Source organism: Microchirus variegatus (assembly GCF_963457635.1).
Source record: "Microchirus variegatus genome assembly, chromosome: 22".
Lineage (NCBI taxonomy): Eukaryota > Metazoa > Chordata > Actinopteri > Pleuronectiformes > Soleidae > Microchirus > Microchirus variegatus.
In genome coordinates, this window is record NC_139823.1 from 19,500,468 (window position 1) to 19,524,600 (window position 24,133).

At 41.3% G+C, this 24,133-nt stretch overlaps 3 protein-coding genes across 3 annotated transcripts; 2 read left to right on the forward strand and 1 right to left on the reverse strand.

Moving 5' to 3' along the window:
* Nucleotides 1-2,255: 2,255 nt before the first annotated feature.
* LOC310943217 (zinc finger protein 513-like) lies at nucleotides 2,256-9,094 on the forward strand (the record flags this gene model as incomplete). Its single annotated transcript, XM_083908743.1, has 6 exons — nucleotides 2,256-2,311; nucleotides 4,122-4,244; nucleotides 4,339-4,476; nucleotides 5,731-6,225; nucleotides 7,428-7,627; nucleotides 8,498-9,094. The coding sequence occupies exons 1-6, from the start codon at nucleotides 2,272-2,274 to the stop codon at nucleotides 9,092-9,094; spliced, it is 1,593 nt and encodes a 530-aa protein (XP_083764869.1). The 5' UTR covers nucleotides 2,256-2,271.
* Nucleotides 9,095-12,113: 3,019 nt separating this feature from the next.
* plaat1l (phospholipase A and acyltransferase 1-like) lies at nucleotides 12,114-13,547 on the forward strand (the record flags this gene model as incomplete). The annotated part of the gene is made up of 5 exons (XM_083908744.1): nucleotides 12,114-12,122; nucleotides 12,579-12,708; nucleotides 12,805-12,893; nucleotides 12,974-13,138; nucleotides 13,482-13,547. The coding sequence occupies 5 exons, from the start codon at nucleotides 12,114-12,116 to the stop codon at nucleotides 13,545-13,547; spliced, it is 459 nt and encodes a 152-aa protein (XP_083764870.1).
* A 1,570-nt stretch (nucleotides 13,548-15,117) lies between these two features.
* stradb (STE20 related adaptor beta) lies at nucleotides 15,118-22,095 on the reverse strand. The gene is made up of 12 exons (XM_083908650.1): nucleotides 21,929-22,095; nucleotides 21,261-21,327; nucleotides 20,277-20,357; nucleotides 19,742-19,844; nucleotides 19,529-19,650; nucleotides 19,327-19,435; nucleotides 19,124-19,247; nucleotides 18,154-18,325; nucleotides 17,890-17,994; nucleotides 16,623-16,879; nucleotides 16,491-16,533; nucleotides 15,118-16,402 (listed from the first exon to the last, which is right to left on the reverse strand). Exons 2-12 carry the CDS (start codon nucleotides 21,270-21,272, stop codon nucleotides 16,184-16,186), a joined length of 1,347 nt encoding a protein of 448 aa, XP_083764776.1. The 5' UTR covers nucleotides 21,273-21,327; nucleotides 21,929-22,095; the 3' UTR covers nucleotides 15,118-16,183.
* Nucleotides 22,096-24,133: the final 2,038 nt, after the last annotated feature.

The following is a 24,133-nucleotide window of genomic DNA, read 5'->3' on the forward strand; positions in this document are numbered from 1 at the left end:
TACAATGACTGATTTTAGTGAATTCAGCTTTAAAAATATTTAATTTAGACTTAAATCAGTGACACAAAGTGACCACACGAGGCAGCAGAGGACCAGCAGCTCCTGTGTCCCTGTGAGCTAAAATCACTGACTTTCTCTATGGGCTTTGGTGTGGGAGAGTGAGTGGTTTACTTACTTCAGTTTCCTGTTGTTAAAGTCTGTCTCACAGTGAAGATAAAGAAAGAAAATGATGACGTTTGTGTTTCCAGATCCTCGGTCATCAGATGTGACCGTGATGGAGGACGACAGACCAACAGACAGGAAAGACGAGACAGAAAGACGTCAGACGACAAAGTATAAAAGTGTGTCGTACAGAAGGATCCAGAGAGGAAACACACAACTGAGAATCAATGTGTTTGAGGCCATGATGAACTGATGATAAACCTCACTGTGTTCATGACAGCACTCACGTCAACACAAACAACAAAGGATCAAACAAAGTTATTTCTGTTAAAATGTGTGTCTGTGTTCACAAAAACTACTGAAGTCAGGCGTAAATCTTCATGAAATTGTTAACTGACCAATAATAATTGACCATTTCTTCTTTCCTTCTTGATTGTAATGTTATTAACTTTCACTATTTTCTGCAGATGTGTCAATTAAAAAAAGAACCTTAAAGACTGTCGCTCATCTGCTGATGTTTTACTGCAGTTAGCTTCACAATGAACAATGAAAAAATTACTGATTTTATCATTTAACTTTACTGTAGACTCACAGACAAGTCAATACGTAAAAAAAGTATGTTAATGAATAAACAATTAGTGAGTTAAAATGATTTATTTCCTACGGAAGCGTATTGCATTCACTTGAAAAAAAAAAATCCTGTTTTTCTCACTAATTAATTTTCGGTTTGATTTTTTGAATAATCTTTTTTCTGACTAATATTTTTTTCCCCTGTTTTTCTGTCTAATTATTTCCTGTTTTTCGGAGTAATTTTTTTTCTGTTTTACGGAGTAATTTTTTTTTCAGAGTTTAGAGAGCATTTGAAATAATAAACACATTCACTCCTTTATTGAGAGTTCGATTTATAACAACATGAATGGCTTGTTTAGTTTAATCAAGTTTTACTTTGATCTGGGTTTAAGACACTGGGAGATAGTCCTGTCTTTAAGTCACATAGATGGTATTATCATTAGTTTGTCGACTTAACGCAGGCACCTGAGGACTTTGCGGTTGTTTTAATTGACCCGCTACGGTAGATCATTTATGAGGCATGTATGTGCGGGAAGGAGTCACCATATGTGTTTGCATGGATGTATATCCATGGGTGTATGGGAGTCACTTGCAGGTTGGAGGTTCTCGCGAGAGTTCTCGATAATTCAGAAAAAAAATTACTCTGAAAAACAGGGAAAAAAGATTTGGACGAAAAACAGAAAAAAAAATTACTCCGAAAAACAGGAAAATAATTAGACAGAAAAACAGAAAAAAGATTATTCAAAAAATCAAACCGAAAATTAATTAGTGAGAAAAACATGATTTTTTTTTTCAAGTGAATGCAATACGCTTCCGTAATTTCCCTTGTGTTTCTGCCTAATTTAGAGTTTGTCAATAAACTGAAGTCAACTACAAGTCCCACAATCCTCCGCTCGCCCGCTGACGTCACCGGGACCCCGGACCCGGCATAGCTCGGTCAGCAGCTGTGGCATCGGTGTGTGTGTGTGTGTGTGTGTTTGAGTGTTTTTGAGGACATTTTTCTTCACACTCGTGTCGTTTCGCGTGATTTTATCACAGGTAAGTTCGTTGAAAAACGAACTCCTACGAGTTTGACTCCGGTTTTGAGTCAGAATTCGATGTTTTAGCTTAGTTTGTTGTGATCGTAAAGTTAGCCGGTGCTAGCTAGGTAAGAGCTTGCAAGATGGCCGCCGTGAAACAAAAACAAACGCTAAATCAACGAAGACGTTCGTTTTAAAGTACAGAGAGTGGCTTTTAATGTTGTGTAACATTGAAAAATACCCAGTAAACTTTATGTGTGGGTTAATTTAGGTGTTTAAACTGTGATGATTTGCTTGTTTAGCGTGTGTGCAGCCCCGGGTTGAGGCTGTAGCCCGCAGCGATGACACCGCTGCTGCAGCTGCTGTTGTCCACCGGAGGAAGAGGAAGAGGAAGGAGGTGATGATGATGATGATGATGATGATGGTGAGGAGGAGGAGGAGGATTACACGCAGTTAGCTGACGGAGCGACAGAGCCGAGCCCAGACAACCGGAGCAGGAGCGGGGACACGAGAGGCGAAGATGCCGCGGAGAAAACAATCCAACCCTCAGCCGGTGAAACGTGAGTTCTTCTTCATCTTCATCTTCTTCGTCTTCTTCCTCCTCCAGCTGTTTCTGCTGGGTCACGTGCGTCACGAGACCGTCGTTCACTTGTCACACGTTCTCTCGTCGTTTCCGTTGAACGAAGCGTTTTCTCCTGTGCTTTAAAAACGCTTGTTTTGACGCAGTCACGCGTCTGTTTGTGTGAACGAGGAGTTAAAGTTGGTCACAGAGAAGTTGTTTGACTGGTTGAACGCGTTGACTTTGCAGCATGAGTTCTTCCTCATTATCTAACACACGGTGAGGAAGAGTGTGGAGTTAAAGGGACACTTCACCTTTATTTAAACATGTGAACAACTCCTGTGAACAACACTGTGTGCTGGGATGTCTGTGGACTTTGGTGTGGGAGAGTGAGTGGTGAGAAACTATAGTAAACATATATTTAAGATATCTTTGGAATCTTTGGTTAAGTGTCTAAAGTCACGAGAAAGTATGGATATTATAGATTCTGTGCTGGCAGCCATTTTTTTCAGTAGAAGTACTAAAACATGAACGTGTGTGTGTGTGTGTGTGTTATCTCATCCTGACCTAAGATGGACTCTCCACTTCCTCTCTTCCTCTCTCTGCAGGCCTTCACTCGACCTCCTCGCCTCCTGCTCTCCTTTTCCTTCCTTCCTTTCACCTCACTTCATGTTTTACTCTTTTTATTTTTTCAGAACAGTTGAACTTGGTCGACTTGCTGCTCTCTTTTACCAGAACACGCGCGTTTAACGCTGATTCTCATCCTTTCTTTCTTTCACTCCTCTTCCTTTTCCTGAGCTTCAGCGTCACTCCTCCTCTTCCTCCTCCTCCTCCCACAACTCTTCCTCCTCAACTTATCTCATCCTCACCAATTTCCTCTCGCCTGCAGCCTCTGCTTCCTCTCCAGCTCCTCCCCTCCTCCTCCTGCTTCTTTAACTTCTTCTTCTTCTTCTGAGCATAAATGTGAATTATTTTCCTGTTTCTTCCACGTTTGTCAGAATAAAACAAGAGCGAAAGAATTGAATAAATCAGTAGCTATTTATTTAGATTTTATAAATTGTTTAAAGGGAAAAATACCTGGTTTCAGTTTCTTAAATGTGTGGAAATCTCTAGTGCAGCACTTTTAAATGATATTAAACTTGTTTAATTGTTGTTTTTAAGAATGTATTTAACAGGTTTTAAAATATATTGCATTAAAATCATGCATTAGAATGTCTGGAGTTAAAAGTAGAGCTGAAACGATTCATCGATGAATCGATTTTTAATCGATTACTAAATTAATCGTCAACAATTTTGATAGTCGATAATCGGTTTGAAGCTTTTTTCATGATTAAAACCAGATTTCTGATTGTTTTAGCTTCTTAAATGTGAATATTTTCTTTGTTTCTTTGCTCCACGTAAACAAAGAAATCATTAAAACTGATCAACGTTTTTCTCACATTTTATGGACCAAACCATTCATCGATTAATCGAGAAAATAATCGACAGATTAATCGATTACGAAAATAATCGTTAGTTGCAGCTCTAGTTAAAAGTTTAAAGTTGAAAATAATCACTGTCTGAAATGTCAGCGTATAAAATTAAGATTCAATACCCACGACTCTGAATTTGAATATTTCTTACAGCGAAGACGTAGAAACTATTATAAATACATACTTTCAAAGCAAAAATGCTCATTGCTATAAATCCAAAGGTGTATTTTGGTGTGAAAGCAGCGTTTTTGTCTGATTTTTCTTCACAATGTGTCAGTAAAGTGACACAGGAGGTTAATAATGACGTGAAAATGACGTTTAATACCTGTGTGTGTTTAGTGGAGTCAGAGGACGGCGTGGTGCCGTGTGAACCCAGCTGCCTGGTTCTGGAAAGCGACTTCCTGCTGAGTGGAGACCTGGAGTTTGGAGATGCAGAGATCATGGGTCTGGACAGAGACGCCGGTGAGTCGCACAGAATCATCTCTCAAACGTATTATTAGTCGTGCTTTAAAAAACCCCGAACCCTGGTGTTCAAATGTCGTCTGCTTTTCTTCAGGTTTGACTGTGTTCTCTCTGAGCGTAGAGGAAGAAGAACCTTCAGCTCCATCACACTCCACATTTCCAGCTTTCCTCTCGTGTAGAGGATGCGGTCAACTTCTGGGAGACACTGCTCTGGGAGCAGGACTAGACCTGGGTAACATCTCGACACATTCTCACATTTAAGATTAATGAGGGTATTTCAGGTTTTAAGGTGTTGTATTTGAGTACTGCACACTGTCAGCTTTAGCCTGCTGTATCTTAAAGTGATTGTTCGGAATTTTGGACATAAGACCTATTTTCCAATAGTCTCAAGACGTCTGGAGACGTTTTCAAGAAATTTCATTCAGTTCTTCTAGTTCACAAAACTAACGTCGCATAGCATTAATTTTTGAGGGACTACTTTCTCAGCACTGTACTTCCGGCAGCGGAATCAGTCCGCCTCTGCCGGAAGTATGACGCGCTGCTGCTGCTGAGACATAAATCCTTCAAATTGCAAGGTTGGTTTTATTTCAAACATTATTCTATCAACACAGATATGTACATAGATAGTCTGCCCTTACAATCGATTTGCCTCGGGTGCACTGTGGAGTCAGTATGAGTGTTTCTAATGCCATGCTAGCTGATACCATTGACTTGCGCTAGCCATAGCATCAGCGAACTCGGCAACTAGAAGAACTGAATGAAATTTCTTGAAAACGTCTCCAGACGTCTCCATCACACCGGCTGAGTTGGAAAATAAGTCTTATGTCCAAAATTCCGAACTATCCCTTTAAGCTGTTAGACAGACTTTAACAGGAAACTGAAGTTTGTAAACCACTCACTCTCCCACACCAAAGAGAGATAAGATTAAGATTAGTCCCGCAGTGGGGAAATTCCAATTACTGCAACCGTGAATTACTAACTAACTAACCCGGAGCAGTGAGCTGCCTGCGGCGCTCGGGGGAGCAGTGAGAGGGTTAGGTGCCTTGCTCAAGGGCACTTCAGCCGTGGACTGGTCGCGGATCGAACCGGCTACCCTGCGGTCTCAAACTCGAAGCCCTAACCACTAGGCCACAGCTGCCCTACTAGGCCTCAAAGCCCATAGAGAAAATCAGCGATTTTAGCTCACAGGGACACAGGAGCTGCTGGTCTACTGCTGCCTCGTGTGGTCACTTTGTGGCACTGAAGTAAAGTCTAAATTAAATATTTTAAAAGCCGAATTTTACAGAATAATTCATTGTAAGTTAGTGATGGAGGCAGCAGGGAATCAACAACTCCTGTGAACTCCTGTGTGCTGTGATGTTAAAATCACTGGTTTTCGCTATGGACTTTGGTGTGGGAGAGTGAGTGACTTTGGTGTGGGAGAGTGAGTGATTTACAAAAGTCAGTCCCCCTTTTCTTTTCTCATATAAAATGACCTTTGTTCCAGGTGTTGGTCTGGACCTGGGGGCGGAGCTCTACTGTCTCAGCTGTGAAGAAGGAGTCCAGCACGCGTCCTCTCTGGTGGAACGTTCCACCCTGTCGGACGCTTCCATCAGCAGCAGCTGTGACAGGAAGAAGGGGGCAGACCCAGGTGAGACGTCTGCTGCAGGTGAGCCTCCGGCGAAGCTTCACTCGTGCTCTCTGTGCACGTTCACCTCGCGTTACTCCAACCACCTGAAACGCCACATGAGGACCCACAACGGCCTGAAGCCGTACCACTGCCCCGCCTGCCCGTACGCCTCCGCCCAGCTCGTCAACCTGCAGCGTCACATGCGAACGCACACTGGCGAGAAGCCGTACCGCTGCCCACAGTGCAGCTACGCCTGCAGTTCCCTGGGCAACCTGAGGAGGCACCAGCGCATGCACACGCAGGAGAGACCGCAGAGGAGGGACAAGGAGAAGAAACGAGGACGACAGAAGAAGAAGAACCACGATGAACAAGGTGAGGAGATTATTCTGATTAAGAGATTATTAGAGTTTATATTGTACATTTTACAATGTTAGTTACTTATTGTTCTAACTTAACTACATTTCACTACATTTTACAGTAATACAAGTACTTTTTTATCATATTAGTTACTTATTGTAACTTTACTACATTTTGTGGTAACACAAGTATTTTTTCACAATGTCAGTTACTTATTATTGTAACTTTACTACATTTTACAGTAACATAAGTACTTTTTTTAAAACGTTAGTTACTTATTATTGTAATTTTACTACATTTTGTGGGAACACAAGTACTTTTTTACGTTAGTTACTTATTATTGTAACTTTACTACATTTTACAGTAACACAAGTACTTTTTTACAATGTTAGTTACTTATTATTGTAACTTTACTACATTTGACAGTAACACAAGTACTTTTTTACAATGTTAGTTACTTATTATTGTAACTTTACTACATTTTACAGTAACACAATTACTTTTTTACAATGTTAGTTACTTATTATTGTAACTTTACTACATTTTACTACATTTTACAGTAACACAAGTACTTTTTTACAATGTTAGTTACTTATTATTGTAACTTTACTACATTTTACAGTAACACAAGTACTTTTTTACAATGTTAGTTACTTATTATTGTAACTTTACTACATTTTACAGTAACATAAGTACTTTTTATAATGTTAGTTACTTATTATTGTAACTTTACTACATTTCTTGGTAACACAAAGTACTTTTTGTCACGTTGGCAACATTTTTGATTGTTATTATAACATTTTTATCACAGTGCAATACTTCATCTAAACTAAGTAATATTTTGTCTCATTCATAACTTGAGCTCGTAAAGTTTAAAGTGACGATCAGACGTCAGACTGTGGTAAATGTGTAAACGATGACACGCCTCGACCTTTGTGTGCAGAAGAACATTTGAATCATGGAGCGTACAGTAAATACAAGCTATCGCGTTTATGAAGAGCATCGTTTTAATGTAAGAAAAGAGGAAGTAACCAGTGGAAAGTAAAAGAGTTTTAAAATGAGGAAGAGGGTTAAGCTAACGCTAACCCCTAAAATTAACCTCTGCACAAACATCAGCTCTGAGTTTGTAAAGCAAACGTCTTAATGAGCTCTTTTTTTCCCTCTGTCGTCATCATCATCATCATCATCATCATCATCATCATCATCATCATCATCAGTGGTGTCAGACCTGACTCTGAGAGTTTCTCAGGACTCTGGTTACCTTCATACATTAGGAGGTCTGGCCTCTCCCTCTGCTCCTCTCCCCGTCCTCCTCTTCCCTCTGTGCTGCAGAGTGTGTGGCCTCACGCTGGAGGAGGACGACCTGGAGGGAGACAAGACTGAGGAGGAGGACGAGGAGGACGGGGACACGCAGCAGGTATGTGTTTGTGTTTAGACTCTGTCCCCTCACTCTACCACACCAAAGTCCATAGAGAAAACCAGTGATTTTAACATCACAGCACACAGGAGTTCACAGGAGTTGTTGATCCACTGCTGCCTCCATCACTAACTTACAATTGCTTATTTTGTACAATTCGGCTTTTGAAATATTTCATTCAGATTGACCTCAGTGACATGAAGTGACCACACGAGGCAGCAGTAGACCAGCAGCTCCTGTGTCCCTGTGAGCTAAAATCAGTGGTTTTCTCCATGAGGTTTGGTGGGGGAGGGAAACTTTTGGGACCAATTCCAATTCTTATCTTAACCCTTAATCTTAACTGGTCCTCCAAACCAAGTGTTGAGGGTTATTTTGTCACTTAGAAAATGGGACACCCCTTAAATGCAGATACGTCTTCAGACTGTAGGGGGCAGAATAACGCCAAAGCTGCGTCCAGTCTGTCAACTCCAAAAAAGAAGACAAAGAAAACACTTCATTTGTATCGCACTCGCTTCGCTGCTTTCGACGCCATCTTTGTTATGTGAAAACATGCAATGCATTCTGGGTAGCCTTTGCTCCCAAGGGTGGTCTTGGAAAATCTCAATATTGAGGGCGATACAGCCCTTAAACTTGACCCTCAACTTAATTTTTCTGAGAATCGGGACAGAACTTGCACTAGAGGGAGAGTATTTCAGAGATTGAGGATTAAGATTGAGGATTAAGCAAGGGATTGGAATTCACCCTTAAACTGATGTAGATTTTACGAGGTTTTTCTTTTGTTACGTGGTTTTAATTCATGTAAAAACCATGTCAATTCTTCCTAAAATGACTTCTAAAAAGCTGAACTGTCCCTTTTAATATCTATTTCAGGTGTGTCGCCGTTGCTCGCTGGACCTGCTGTCTAAAGACGCGGCGGCGCCCCCCTGCGGCGCCACCGTGCCTCGCGGATCGCGGCGCGGTCGGCGGGGGACCGCGGTGTACCGCTGTCCCCACTGTCCCTTCCTGTCCCGCTACCCCAACCACCTGGCTCGCCACGCCCACACCCACTCTGAGGAGAAGCCCCACAGCTGCCCCCACTGCCCGTACACGTCCTCGCACCTGGACAACCTCAAGAGGCACCTGCGCGTGCACACGGGCGAGAAGCCGTACCAGTGCCCGTCCTGCAGCTACGCCTGCGGCAACCTGGCCAACCTGCGGCGCCACGAGCGCATCCACTCGGGCGCCAAGCCCTTCCACTGCGTCGTCTGCGGCTACTCCTGCAACCAGAGCATGAACCTGAAGCGGCACATGCTGCGGCACACGGGCGAGAAGCCGTACACCTGCGCCGAGTGCAGCTACACCACGGGACACTGGGACAACTACAAACGCCACCAGAGGAAACACGGACACAACACGGACAACTGGGACAAACACGCTCCTGAAGGCGGATTCAGCTGGACACCAGACGCCCAGGACACACCGCAGTAGTGTGTGTGTGTGTGTGTTCTTGTACTTGCGGCATATTGAGGACCACTGATAGGTTTTTAACCAACAGAGTGAGGTCATTTTTACAAAGTGAGGACATTTTGGTCGGTCCTCACTTTGTTTTCATTCAAATCACTTCCTTAGGTTGTAAACATGCTACGGTCCTCAATTTGGTACAAAAACCCGTTTTCCAGCCCTGGTGTTTCACACACTTTTTGCTCTGGGGCTCCACCTGCAGACATGTCATGGTACTGCACCCAGTAGTTCTTTATAGATGTCATTCATGAAGTAGATATTTGTAATTGTGTTGATTTATAAAGTGGAAACGCTGGTCCTCACTTTGTCAACACTTTTACCCGGTCCTCAGTGTGCAGCAAGTACAAGAGTGTGTGTGTGTGTGAGAGAGAGAGATTAATACCTGGATAATCTTCATTTCTGAAATACTTATGACATTAGCACATTATTCAGTCTGGACGTCGATGCAGTGTCCTCAGGAGTATAGCTGCACAAACCTGTGTGTGTGTGTGTTCGTTCTTGTGTGTGTGTGGCCTCTTAAGGACCTCCTTCTGTCATAAACACTGACCTTGTCAGGACCAGTAGTCCTCATGGACACCAGAACCTGGTCCAGAACTAGTTATGGTTGGTCATTAACTGGTTATGGTTAAGTTAGTGATAACTGTGTGTGTGTGTGTGTGTGTGTGTGTGTGTGTGTGTGTGTGTGTGTGTGTGTGTGTGTGTGTGTGTGTCGGTCTCAGGTTGAATCTCAGGTGCCTTTAATGAACTCTTTGACTGCACTGACTTTATTTATCCACAGGGGGCATTAACATATTAATGTGCGTTCGAAGTGGACACGAGATTATTTGGGATTATTTTTATCGAGCGTTGCGATAAATATCGCTCGGTTTAAGTCGCCCGAGGTGAGTTTTCGTTATCAGGATGATCGCGAAACAGAGGAAACGGTTGATATTTCACGCGAGTGACTCACTCACACATCACACAGTCCTAGTGATTTATTATTTTTTTTATTTAAGTGCCACAAGGGGGAGCTGCATCTTTGCAGTTATGCCTCGTTTCAATCTTCTGACTAAAGCTCCGCCCCCAAACGAATGGAAATAATGTTGTTTTTGTATTGAACAACTTGCAAGCCAAATGTAGGCGGAGTCATGACGGAAGGCTCCACCCATTTTTTCATTTCAGAATCTAAAAATAGTCGAGATAAAAAAAAGTTGTACATTTTGACCATTAAGTGCATTCTTGAGGTTTGAGGTTTTTTAAAATACTTTTCGCAATCATGTCGTGATCATATCCTAATTTTTAATATCGTTATATCGCAATTAGCAACAGCTGCTACACTGACGAAATGCACCCGATAGATCCCGCCCCCTCTGGTTAAAGCCCCGCCCCCAAAACACTGGAACTCGCATAAAGTTTGCGCCATTAGCAACGTTTTTGTGATATTTTGTAATTTGTGTAATTTTTATTTTTTTAATTTACAGGAAAATGTGAAGGCGGAGCACAGATTGTAGGCTCCGCCCAATTTTACTAAGAACGTTAATTTACCGACAAAACGTAAGTGACAGTGACTGTAAAGTGCATTTTAGAGATATTTTAAGAGCTTTTCTTACAATTATCGCAACAATGTTGTCGTCGTATTTACGATGTTTTGTTTTGGTCGGGATTATCCTGACTGTAAATGTTCGTAAAGCTTCGCAGATAATTATCTATATTTAGTTCAAACAGCAGGGGGCGTCCCGTGTTAAAACAACAGAAGGTTTTGAAAATAAGACTTTAAAGGTTTAGTGCAGAATATTTTTTGAAGTGTGGATTTATGTGTAACTTTTGTTCTTAGTCGGCTCATGTCGCCCCCTGGTGGTCTGATTTGTCTTAGAACGAGAATTGAAATACTTTTATATGGAGATGAGAAGATTTTGCGACACTATTCTGTCGCTGTTTTCAGCTCAAGATTTAGATAAAAAATGACTTTTCAGGGAAGTTTGAGTGAAATTTAAATTTATTTGACCAAAAATTTGACTTTTTTTTAATGATGTTAAACTTTTTTTCTTCTTAAAAAGAAACTCAGGCTTTAAGTAAAAATCTAAATGTGAAACTGAATTTTTGCTTCTTTTTTTGTTGAATTTTCCCTTGTTTTTATTTCGCTTTGATTATTTTGACGCGTTTGTCGTTGGCGGATGAACGTCTGGCACTTTTCTGGAACTTTTCAGGAAATAAATCTGAAAAAGATCAAACGTCTGCGTGTCGTGTCTCGTCAGTTAAAGTTAAAGGGACAGTTTTTTTCTTTACCACGTGATCCGTGAGACTGAGAAACTCTTATCATCTCGACATCAGCGTTACATAAACGTCTGACTGAAACTACTTCCTGTTTTCAGGCTGCGGGCGCAGGAAACACCTGCTTCACCCACGGGACGAGGACGCTGAGAGACGAGGACGCTGAAGGACGAGGACGCCGAGGGACATGTGGTTTCTTCAGTCTTTTTAAAGTGCAGCGAGGCGTTGTCCCCTGAGACGTCACCTGCTCACAAGAGTCACCTGAAATGAAACCTAGACGCAACGAAACACTACAAAACAACTAAATATGTGAACATCAGGATGAGGTGTTCCTCAGGGATCTATTTAAGGCCCTTTTATTATCTCTATTATCTCTTATGTATAAGAATAACTTAACATCTGTATGAGGTGTTCCTCAGGGATCTATTTAAGGCCCTTTTATTATCTCTTATGTATAAGAATAAGTTAACATCAGTATGAGGTGTTCCTCAGGGATCTTTTTAAGGCCCTTTTATTATCTCTTATGTATAAGAATAACCTCATAGTTTCAAACATTACTTTATGTTTTTGAGTTTCTGTTGTAAGAAGACCACACCCAGAAAAACAGTGACACTGTGCTGTTCACTGTATCACATGAATGCATCTTGTATGTAAAGCAGGGTGAGTCCCTGTGTGTGTGTGTGTGTGTGTGTTTTTTATTTCAGACCGAGGAAAACAACAGTAAACATCGTAACTCATGGGTTCGGTGAGTAAAAAAAAACATACTTTATCTTGATCTTTTTAGGCTCTTAATTAAAAACTCGCCTCATAAAATCTGCATCAGCTTAATGCTACGATATCTTTGTTATTTGTTCTTCTTTAACAGTAAACTGAAACTCACTCTGCCGCACCAAAGCCCATAGAAAAAATCAGCGTTTTAAATACATTTTAACCTTGTGTGGACACAGGAGTCATTGATCCACTGCTGCCTCCATCACTAAGTTCATACGTCTTATTTTGAACAATTCGGCTTTTAAAATCCTTTGTTCAGATTGACCTCAGTGACACAAAGTGACCACACGAGGCAGCAGTAGACCAGCAGCTCCTGTGTCCCTGTGATGTTAAAATCACTGGTTTTCTCTGTGGCCTTTGGTGTGGGAGAGTGAGTGGCTTACAGACTCGATATCACATCACTTTTGTGGCCGAAATCTTGTTTTTCCAGAACATTTCTCAGCCTAAGTTGTTGCCGGGCGACATCGTGGAGTTCCCGCGGAACAAATACTTCTCTCATTTTGGAATTTACTACGGAGACAGGGACGGCGTTCCGTACGTGGCTCACCTGACCTGTAGAGGTCAGCGCTTTGCTCTTTACTGTCATTGTCATTTTTATTTGAATTCACACACATTTTTAGGATAATTATTCACATGTTTTTGTTTGTTTTTGTCAGATTCCGACGCCAAACTCCCGCTCTTTGGTCGAGCTCTGAGGTCAAAGGTGAGACTGGACCCGCTGGACCTGCTGGGGAAGAAATACAAGGTAACACACACACACACACACACCTTCACACACATTAAAGGTGTCAGTGTTGCTGACCGCGTGTCCACCGCGTGTCTCAGGTCAGTAACATGTTGGACGACTCGTTCTCTGCGAGGGATTTTTACGACGTGGTGAAGCCGGCCATCGACGACCTGCTGAGCACAGACGTGACCTTTGACATCCTGTTCCACAACAGCGAGCATCAGGCCACGCTGCTCAGATACGGAGTGAAGAGGTCCCAGCAGGTCAGTGGGCGGAGCTACTGTAGGTCATCATCATCATCATCATCATCATCATCATCATCATCATCATCATCTTTACCTCAGATTAAGACGATCATCCAGACTGAAGTGACACAGATTAACGATCAGAATTACAACATTTCATGTAACGTCGTGAAAATGAATTGTTGGGAATGAAATAATGTTTCAAAAAGTCACGTTTTATAATATTTTATCAAAAAGTTCACAAAATTGTTTAGGAAATTTATATAAAATTGTTACATTAAAATGACTTGAGTCATAAAAAATGTTTCAAAAAAGTAACAGTGACATTTTTTTTTGTGTGTGTGTGTGTGTGTGTGTCCAGATAGAGAAAATCTACACACACATCATGCCTGCCTGGAAGAAGCCATTTGCGAACAGGGAGCTGTGAGACTTGACCTCCACCACCAGAGGGCGACGTTGTTCTCTTGAACATCAGTTTATATATTATTATATATTCCCATATCACCATTTAATGGTAAACAAAAAAAAGATGAACTTTGAAATGTAATGAAAACAAAAAGACTCGGTTGTGTTCAGCACATCTATGACGTCATCGTACTTTACTGTAAACAATCACAGAAGTGAAGGTTAAATGTAGTGTTTGCATTTTTTAAAAATCTGTATTTGTATATTTGTAACTTTCTGGTACATTTTCTATAAATAAATAAAAAAATAATTTTGCTCTAAAATAATTTTGACTCATTTAAAATTGTTTTCATTGTTATTGTTCTGTGCAATTAAAAACACACGAAGAAGAAGAAGACTACGCCAACGTTCTACTTCCGGTTCACACGCGAGCGGGAGAAACGACATCAGGTTCGTACAAATCCGTTTTTTTCAGTTGCGTCATTTAATTTAAAATAAAAAAAGTACGAAAATAAAGAAATAAATAACCGACTGTTTTATAATTCTCTGGTTTCAGGAAAGGACGAAAGACGAGAGTCGTTTTTCTTCGGCCGGGTGAGTTTTCTTTCTTTCAATCTTTGTTTCCGGTGATTCACGGACATTGACATCCGGTTTTCGAAATAAAATACTGCCGGCAGTTCCGTGTCAGAGACCTAACAACGAGACGTTTGGCTCTTTTTAATCGACAAAATGATCAACTTTGAGATGTAATAACAAACTTGAATGTCGAACACTTGTGACTGTGTTGTGTTCAGGACATCTGTGACTACTTTCATTCTGTAAATCACGTCTTTACTGTACAGTTTTAGAGATATTTCAAAGTAAAAGTCCCATATTCACAATTCAAAATCAATTTTGCGATGCAATAAAAACACAAATGTTAATAAGTTCTGACCAGGACTGACTCGGTTGTGTTCAGAACATCTATGACTGCTGTCACACTGTAAATCAGACATTTCTATTGTACCGTTGTAGTGAAATTTCTAATTTAAAGTTCCATATTTGCACTTTTTAATTGAATAATAATAAATTAATTACTGACCACAGCCTCACGTTTAGATGGTTTTGTATTTTTGTTGATTCAAGGTTGTTGTCATCATAAGGAATATTTATGAGATAAAGTCAAAAGTATATTGATGTTATTTTAAGTCAAAATTGTGAAATAAAGTCAAAAGTATGTGACTAAAACATCACTGTTAAATGTTTAAGAGTCAATTATATGATATAAAAAATCAAATATATCATAAAAGTCATGGTTAAGTGACAAGAAAGTCAGAATTCTGAAATAAAATCATACATTTGTGATGAAAAACGTCTAAAATCTGAGATAAAACTTAAAATCATGAAGTTCTTGACTTAATGTCATAATTTAAATACTTAACATTTGAATAGTTTTTTATTATTAATTATGTTTCTTCTTTGTGTCGCGTAATATCGAGCTCCCACGTCCGTTTCATTTAAAGAATAAATATTGATGTCGATGAACGAGGCTCAAAGTTCAGTTCACAGCAAACAGGAAGTAGAAGGTTTGTGACAAAGTGAAGACATGAGTGTGGATTTGTCTCTTTGTTTCTATTCACAGTCACATTATTATAGGACACAACGATAAAGGACTCGTTTACCTCATGTATACATGTTCACAGACTGAGTGAGGTCACATGACTCCCAGAATGCTTTATGGGCAAAACGGGTACAAAGATCACAAAATAAAATAAACCACAAAAACAAAACAACAGCATTAACACAAAAAACTGCTTCAAAATACTAAGCAACAGAAATAATAATAATAATAATGCACCCTTTAAAGGGAAAGTTCAGGTTATTTGTAGTGTTGTTGTTTGAGGTACTGACGAAAACCACTTCACTGTGTTTTAGTCTGCGGTGTCTGAAGAACATGTTTACGTCTTTATCTCACTGTTAGTCTGTAAACCACTCACTCTCCCACACCAAAGTCCATAGAAAAAACCAGTGATTTTAGCTCACAGGGACACAGGAGCTGCTGGTCTACTGCTGCCTCGTGTGGTCACTTTGTGTCACTGAGTTAAGTCTAAATTAATTATTTCAAAAGCCGAATTCACTAAAATCAGTCATTGTAAGTTAGTGATGGAGGCAGCAGTGGATCAACAACTCCTGTGAACTCCTGTGTGCTGTGATGTTAAAATCACTGATTTACTCTATGGACTTTGGTGTGGGAGAGTGAGTGGTTTACAAAAGTCTTGTCTTGAAGTGAGACAAAGACGTGAACGTGTTCTTAAAGACATTGTAGACTGAAACTGACGTAGACTTGTGGTTCTAATCCATTTTTTCCTGAACGATCCCTTTGTCTTGTAATTGTAGTTTGTTCTCCTGTGGCTCATTGACAGACAGTCCCTTATTATCACTGTTATTTCCACTGTTATTACAGTTATTATTATCATTTTGGATCATTAGAGCAGCTTCTTTCATCACAGTCGCCTCAGAAAAAAACATTTATATACTGTATATATATTAAAAAAAAGGCTCAGAGAGTTTGGTTAAAAGTAATAATAATAAAAATAATAAAAAAAATAGCACAGTAAGTGTGGCCTCATTGCTTTGTTTGTGATTGTCTTGTGTTTGGTTTTGAGAGACGAGACGACGTTAGGAGAAATCCCACACACACTCAGCAGCGTCACAGGGGGCAGAGGAGGAGGAGGAGCAAGGGGAGGAGTTACTGGCGTACGCCGCGTGAACGGCGGACGACGTGGAGGCGTGGCAGGAAGCGGCAGGCGGGCAGGAAACTGGAGGGTAGTCAGGGCTGGACAGAGGCACGGCCGGGTACATGAGGCTGAGGAAGGAGTCTCTGGTGTGTCGCTTCACCTGTCGCCACGACAACAACAACAACAACAAGAGTCTGAAACACAACGCGTCACGTTGTTCGTGAAATAACCGCGACAAACGCACTCACCTGTCTGAAGAAGGCGTGGCTTAGCAGAGCGGACGCTGACGGTCTGCGGACAGAAAACAACAACAACAACAACATAAACACAGAGAGTTTGTGTCACTGTTACACAAGCGTGTTTAAATAAAGTTTGTTGACCTGTGCTCGGGCTGCTGCTGCAGACACTGCTGCACCAGGTTGTGCAGCGTGGCCGAGTGGTTCTTGGGGGCGGGGCTCTGCGGTCGGTCGGTGGGCGGAGCCGTGGCGCTGTGCGTCAGACTCCCCGTGGCCACGCTCTCCCCGATCCCAGAGTCCACGCCGGAGCGCGACACCTTCAGACCGCCAAGCTCCCCCAGAGGGAAGGGGGCGACGTCGAGCAGGCAGCAGTGAGAGCCGCGCAGCTTCTGCAGCAGCATCTGAACACAACATAAAGACATCAGCCTGTCAGTAACTTAGTTAGTTAGGCAGGTGGGTAGGTAGTTATTTAGTTAGTTAGGTAATTAGTTTGTTATTTAGTTAGTTAGGTAGTTTGTTTGACAGGTAGGTAGTTATTTAGTTATGTGGGTAGTTAGTCAATTATTTAGTTAGATAGGTAGTTAGTTATTTAAGTAACTAGGTAGTTAGTTCATTCGGTAGTTGGTTATTTAGGTAGGTAGTTAGTTCGTTAGTTAGTTATTTAGTTCGGTAGGTAGGTATGCAGTTATTCATTTATTTATTTAGGTAGGTATGTAGTTAGTTATTTAGTTAGGTAGTAGTATATTTAGTTAGTTAGGTAGGTATTTAGTTATTTAGTAAGGTAGGTAATTAGTAAATTATTTAGTTAGTTAGGTAGTTTGTTTGGCGGGCAGGTAGTTATTTAGTTAGGTGGGTAGTTAGTCAATTATTTAGTTAGATAGGTAGTTAGTTATTTAAGTAACTAGGTAGTTCCTTCGTGAGGTAGGTAGGTAGTTAGTTATTTAAGTAGGAAGGTAGTTTGTGAGGTAGGTAGGTAGTTAGTTATTTAGGTAGTTGGTTATTTAGTTAGTTCGGTAGGTAGGTATGCAGTTATTTGTTTATTTATTTAGGTATGTAGTTAGTTTGTTAGTTATTTAGTTAGGTAGGTAGTTTTTTTTCGGCGGGTAGGTAGTTATTTAGTTAGGTGGGTAGTTAGTCAATTGTTTAGTTGGGTAGTTAGTTATTTAAGTAACTAGGTAGTTAGTTCGTTCGTGAGGTAGGTAGGTAGTTATTTAAGTAGTTGGTTATTTAGGTAGGTATGTAGTTAGTTTGTTAGTTAGTTATTTAGTTAGGTAGTTGGTTATTTAGTTAGTTCGGTAGGTAGGTATGTAGTTATTCATTCATTCATTCATTTATTTATTTAGGTAGGTATGTAGTTAGTTTTTTAGTTAGGTAGGTAGTTGGTTATTTAGGTAGGTAGGTAGTTAGTTACCTGAGTGGGCGCCATGTCCTGGAAGGGAACTCTTCCACTGACCAGTTCACACGCCACGATTCCTAAACTGTAGATGTCCGACTGAACTCCGTAACCGTGCAGGTCCTGCTCAGGACAGACAGCAGAGGGCGACACCACACACACACACACACACACACACACACACAAACAACACAGAGACACCACAGAGCAAGAACAGACTGTAAAATCCCATGGTTAGTTGCAGCATTAATAACTTTGACCTCACGTGTTTTAGGTGCTGACCTGACGCAGGAGTTCGGGGCTGAGCCACGGCAGGAGGGCGGGGCTATGGTGAGGCATGTCAAACACCGCCCTCATCCTCTTCCCCTCACGCATCATACTGTAAACACTGTGGAGGCCGGAGAGGTAGACACGCCCCTCTGCTGACAGCAGGATGTGACTGGCCTTCACCCCACTGACCACAACAACAAACAACAACAAAGAAACAAACACGGTAAACCTCACTAAAACTGTAACGTTCGTCACCTTTAAGGCCAAAAATGTCCACTCCTTACAAACCGTTATTAAAACTTAATGAAAAATCATTACTGAAGAACTCAAACGTAACTTTTATTAACATTATTAAAAGCTTTTCAGGCAATAAATATGTTTATTAAGCTACATTTAATCCTTATAAAGTCTTTAATGTTATCACAGGTCTATAAACCTGAAACAATGTGTCTAATAAGAGCTTATAATGTGTCTTTAAAGCAATAATAAATGTGTTAACTATACTTAACAATAGAGTCTCTGTAGAGCAATAATTAATGTGTTTATTAACACTTATAATGTCTTATTAAAAGGTTAATTATTACAATGTAAATATTTGATCCACGAGAGATTAATAAAAGGTTATTATTGTTTTCTAGGTTGACATTTTATGTCCATAAGGTGATGAATGTAACAATTATTTATTAAATCAATAAATGACATATTATTGATGAATTAATAGGAGCTCATAATTGTCTTAAAAGCTACAATAAATGTGTGAATTATCCACACACAGCTATAATTATTTTCATTAATCATTTATCACGGGTTTAGTGTCTAATAAGATAAAATAAAAGTGTCTAAGAGCAATAAATAATGTGTTTATTAAACTTATTTTAGTTTCTGGGTTGACACTTTATATAAATAAGGTGATGAATGAATTGTCAGTGTGAAAGATAAACAGTGAAAGGGTACACGAGGGTTAAAGGTCATGATTTCTGACCGGTGAACGTAGCCCATGCGGTGCAGGTACTCCAGCGCTTTGAGGACGCCGTAGAGCAGGTACGCGATCAGAGACTCGCTCATGCCGTCGGGGAAGTAGGTCCTCAGCAACGTGTCGGCAGAACCTGCGAAACACGAGCGAGAAGCTGCTCAGTCACCTCAGCGTTAGAGGACGAGGAAACGTCTGAAACAGCGTCGGCTGACCGTAGGACATGAGCGGCGTCAGGACCCACAGCTGACAGCAGGAGCTGAAGACCAGGCGAGACGTCAGGAGGTTCTGATGACGGAACAGTCTGGAGAGCAGAACCTCGTTCTGGAGTCACAGAGAGAAGAAGAAGAAGAAGAAACACACGTGAGCTCGGGTTCAGTTGTTCCACGCGACGACGTCAAACCAGGTGTGACTGACCATGAGCTGCAGAAGCTCCTCCTCCGTGCACTCGTCCAGGTTGGTGCGTTTGACGGCCACCAGCTGAGCCGTGGGCCGGTGTCGCCCCAAACTCACCCGACTCAGGTTGTTGAAGCCTCTGCCTGGAAAAGAAAAGAGTCCAATCAGAGCTGACGTGACAAAGCTCCGCCTCTCTGTGTGTGTGTGTGTGTGGGCGGGGCCTGGCGTTCTCACCCAGCTCGGACAGCAGCTGGTAGTGGGCGGGGTCAGCTGATAAGCCTGTGATGTCATCACCGCCCTCCGGTCCCTGCAGGGTGAACTCAGAACTGTCGCAGCTCTGCACAAACAGATCAGCGGTCACAATGACAGGGGAAACACTGGTGCATTATGGGAAATTCTGGGGATTTCAAACATGTGGATTTCTTGGCTTCTGTTCACTCGTGTTTAAATCAGAGATTGACTTATGTATGAATTCTAGTAGTAGTGAAACTGAACCTTTACAAATCAACTTTTGGAAGAAAAACTTTTAAGTTTAATCGATATTAAAAGTGAGTAAGATTGTTACAAATGTGGACTTCTCAGATGAATCAGTTTAAAAGTGTCTCATGTGAGTTTTCCGACTTTACAGAAGTGTGTCACGTGTTTAAACCACGCTGTAGCAGCACTTCCATAAAGCCGGTTAATGATGGATGAAGCGCGATGACAGGAAAGGGGGAGGAGCATCAGTGTCTCCATGGTAACAGCTGCTGCTGCTGCTGCGGCTACTGACCAGGAAGTGGTGACTGGTGTCCTCATACTGATCCTCCAGGTCCATCGGCTGGACCTGAGTGTGGGAGATACAGGAACAGTCCTGCAGGGAGGAGGAGGAGGAGGAGGGAGGAGCAGAGGTGAGAGCTGCTCCTTCACCACGAGGGAGGAGGAGGAGCAAACATGGAGGCAGCGAGGGAGATGAGGAGGAGGAAACATGGAGGCAGCAAGGAGGAGGAGGAGGAGGAGACGAGGAGGCAGCAAGGGAGATGAGGAGGAGGAAACATGGAGTCAGCGAGGGAGAGGAGGAGGACGAGGAAACATGGAGGCAGTGGTGGAGAGGAGGAGGAAACTAGGAAACATGGAGGCAGCAAGGGAGAGGAGGAGGAGGAAACATGGAGGCAGTGGTGGAGAGGAGGAGGAGACGAAGGAGAGGAGGAGGAAACATGGAGGCAGCGAGGAGGAGGAGGAAACATGGAGACAGCGAGGGACATGAGGAGGAGACAAGGAGGCATCGAAGGAGAGGAGGAGGAGACAAGGAGGCATCGAAGGAGAGGAGGAGGAAACATGGCGGCAGCGATGGAGAGGAGGAGGAGACAAGGAAACATGGAGGAGGAGACGAGGAAACATGGAGGTAGCGAGGGAGAGGAGGAGGAGACGAGGAGGCAGCGAAGGAGAGGAGGAGGAGACAAGGAGGCAGCGAAGGAGAGGAGGAGGACGAGGAAACATGGAGGCAGCAAGGGAGAGGAGGAGGCAGTGAAGGAGACGAGGAGGAAACGCAGATGTAGCAAGGAAGAGGGGGTGGAGACGAGGAGGAAGAAAGGGAGGAGGAACCTTGTAGGTGGTTAGGAGGAGGAGCGATGAGGCCGAGCGGCAAGCATGATGGGATGTGTGGTCGCTCACATGGCATGATAGATAGATAGATAGATAGATAGATAGATAGATAGATAGATAGATAGATAGATAGATAGATAGATAGATAGAACACACACACACACACACTCACCAAGAAAGACATGGAGTCCTGTTGGGTCCAGTAAAATCACAGGAGCTGTCATTCATCCGTTCACAGGCTGCAGAGACGAGGAAGAAGACGAACGTGAGTTCATGTAAACACTCTCATCCTCTCATCATCTACACAATCACAGGAGACAAACCTGCACACATGTTGTTTATTTAGTAAACAGTTGTGGATTTTCATTATGTTCTACAGAGTAAAACGAGTGCTTTTACTAAGTTTTAACTCGTTAAAACATTTTATGACAGTGTCATTCTTAAGTTTGTATTCATTCTCTGTGTCTTCCCTTTGGTTTAGTTTAAAATCTTCATTATCAGAATAATGAATTAATTACTTGTTTTTTGTGTAATTTCACCTTGTTTTAGAAACTGAACATTTAAATAAAGTTCATAAAAGAATGACTGTGAATAATAATCCACAATAATAAGAACATAATTCGTGCTTACGTCATAGTCGTGACACTTGTAAACATGCTACATGCTACATGCTACAAACACACTGAGCTAACGTCGTCGTTCCGAGCACGAAGCTAACGTTAGCTCGCGCATTAGCCGTGTTTCACGTGCATGAACTCGTTTGAACGATGATTCATTTCGTTTATTTTGTCTTCATTCGCAGACGAACGGAGACGCGAGGACGTTGAATAATCCTCTCACCTTCTGACGTAAACAACTCACAAACACGCCGGAAATCCCCCAAACAACAGCAACAACTGCGCGTTGTCCACAAACTCCATGTTTTCCGTTTGTTTCGCGTCTAAAAAGAAAAAAGAAAAATCAAACAGTGATAAAATGAGAGAGAAAAATCTACCGCTGCTTTTTTTTTTTTTCCCTTAAAGGACTTTTAATTTGACACAGATAACCGACGATGGGCTGTGACGTCACCAGAGCACGTGTCGCACAGTGATGACGTACACGAATATTTCTCAAAAAACTTTCCTTCTTATCCTAAACGTCTTATTTTGTCCACAAAGTTGAGGTTATTATTTTTATTGCATGTGTATTTCATCATTACTGTCGTTTTAGACGTTGAAAAAAATGAGCAAAAAATGGGTTATTGTTTAAAAACACAACTGATTCACTGAATTAATTCAGTTATCATTGAATTTTTTCAGCCCTTTACAGTTTATTTACTATATATTTATAGTAATTATTAAGATATTAAAAGCATAATTTGAGAAAGTAGATTAGATGAAATGTTATTTTATATTTTAATTAAATAAAATAGTATAACATTTTATGTAATAAAAGTCATATAAAGTTAAAAAAAAAAAAAATAACATTTTATTTTACTAATAATATAAAATATTATTTTACAAAAAAAATACAAAAAATAAAATAAATGTAATGTAATTGTACTTCTCCGTTGGTCCACTAGGTGGCAGCGCGTCTGCAGTGCAGCGCTGCGTCACTACCAGGCTCGGCCCTTAGCAACCACTCCAGTCCACATCGACAACGTAAAGGAGACACGACTGTCGCAAACGCGAACGCTCCTTTTTAACGCATATAATGAAGTGAACGTTGGAACATTTATGTCATTTGAATGAATTTAAACACAAACACAGGAAGTGCGCTGCAGTTTGAGCCTTAATTTACAAACGGAGCGGGGTTGTTTTTCTTGTTTTTTTGTTTTTTAGTCTGTCGCTGCCTGTTGAAATCCGGTTAGCTTACCAAATTAAAAGCACGTTCACGCGGATGACGAAATCACACTGGTCACACAGACGGATAGATACAGTAGTAATATAGTATAATTTCTTGTATTATATTAATAAAAACATAATGTAATTTTTGATAATAATGTAATATAATGTATTATCATATAAACATATATATTTTTCATAAATTAATTTTAACATGATGCATGAAAGACACATAAAAGAGACACAACAAACATGGACATGACCAAATATTTATAATAACAGTAATAATAACAACATCATCATCACAAATAAATAATTACATATATGTATAATAAATTATGAATTATTATAAATATCAGTTGCATTTTCCTTTGCATAGCGTGCTTTTATTGTGAAACAGTCCCAGCAGGAAGCAGCTGTAGTCGTTGTCGCTGACTGGTCGCGTTGACAGCAGCAGTGTATGTGTGTGTGAGTGAGAGAGAGAGTGTGTGTGTGTGTGTGTGTAGGAGCGTCTCCAGTGACAGTCGCTGTTCCTGTGTTTCGCGGTCAGGTAAAAACTCTCTTTTTCTGCTTCTTTTGCCCTTTTAACGTCCCTCAGCGGGGACTCGTCACTTGTTTTGTCCGCCTGTGAGCGCTGTGTGGCCGGGGAGGCTGTGGAGGACGAGGCGCTCCTGTCACATGAGGAGGTGGAGGAGGAGGAGGAGGAGGAATGGAGGCTCTGAAATATGAAATTAGTCCTTTTTTTGACAGCTAGCTGTTAGCCTTTAGCCTGCCCAGGTAAGGTTGTTGTGTGCGGGGCTGTAACAGGTTAGTTAGCATGTTAGCTCGTTAGCGACAGAAGTCGTCGCTGTGTGCAGTTGTTCCTTTAGCTGCTGTTAGCTTTAAATAGCTTAGCCACTAGTTTCACCCTGTATAAACAACAGTCTTTGATCTGTGTGGTTGTTATTGTTGTTGTTGTTATTGTTATTGACAGGGCCGGTGCTAGAGTTGTTGTTGCCCACTAATGTGGTGCCCACATCCTGAAAACACATCCAGACACAAGTTGACCAAATATGAGTATTTTTATTTTACGATAAAATGTACTTAATTCATCACTGAGTGACTTGAAAATGCTGTCTCACTCACCAGCGTACAGTCCAAGTGATTTATATTTGAAGTTCCACTAGAGGGCGCTGACATGTTTTTGTCACGTTAGTAAATTGTCGTTATTTGGTCACGAAAG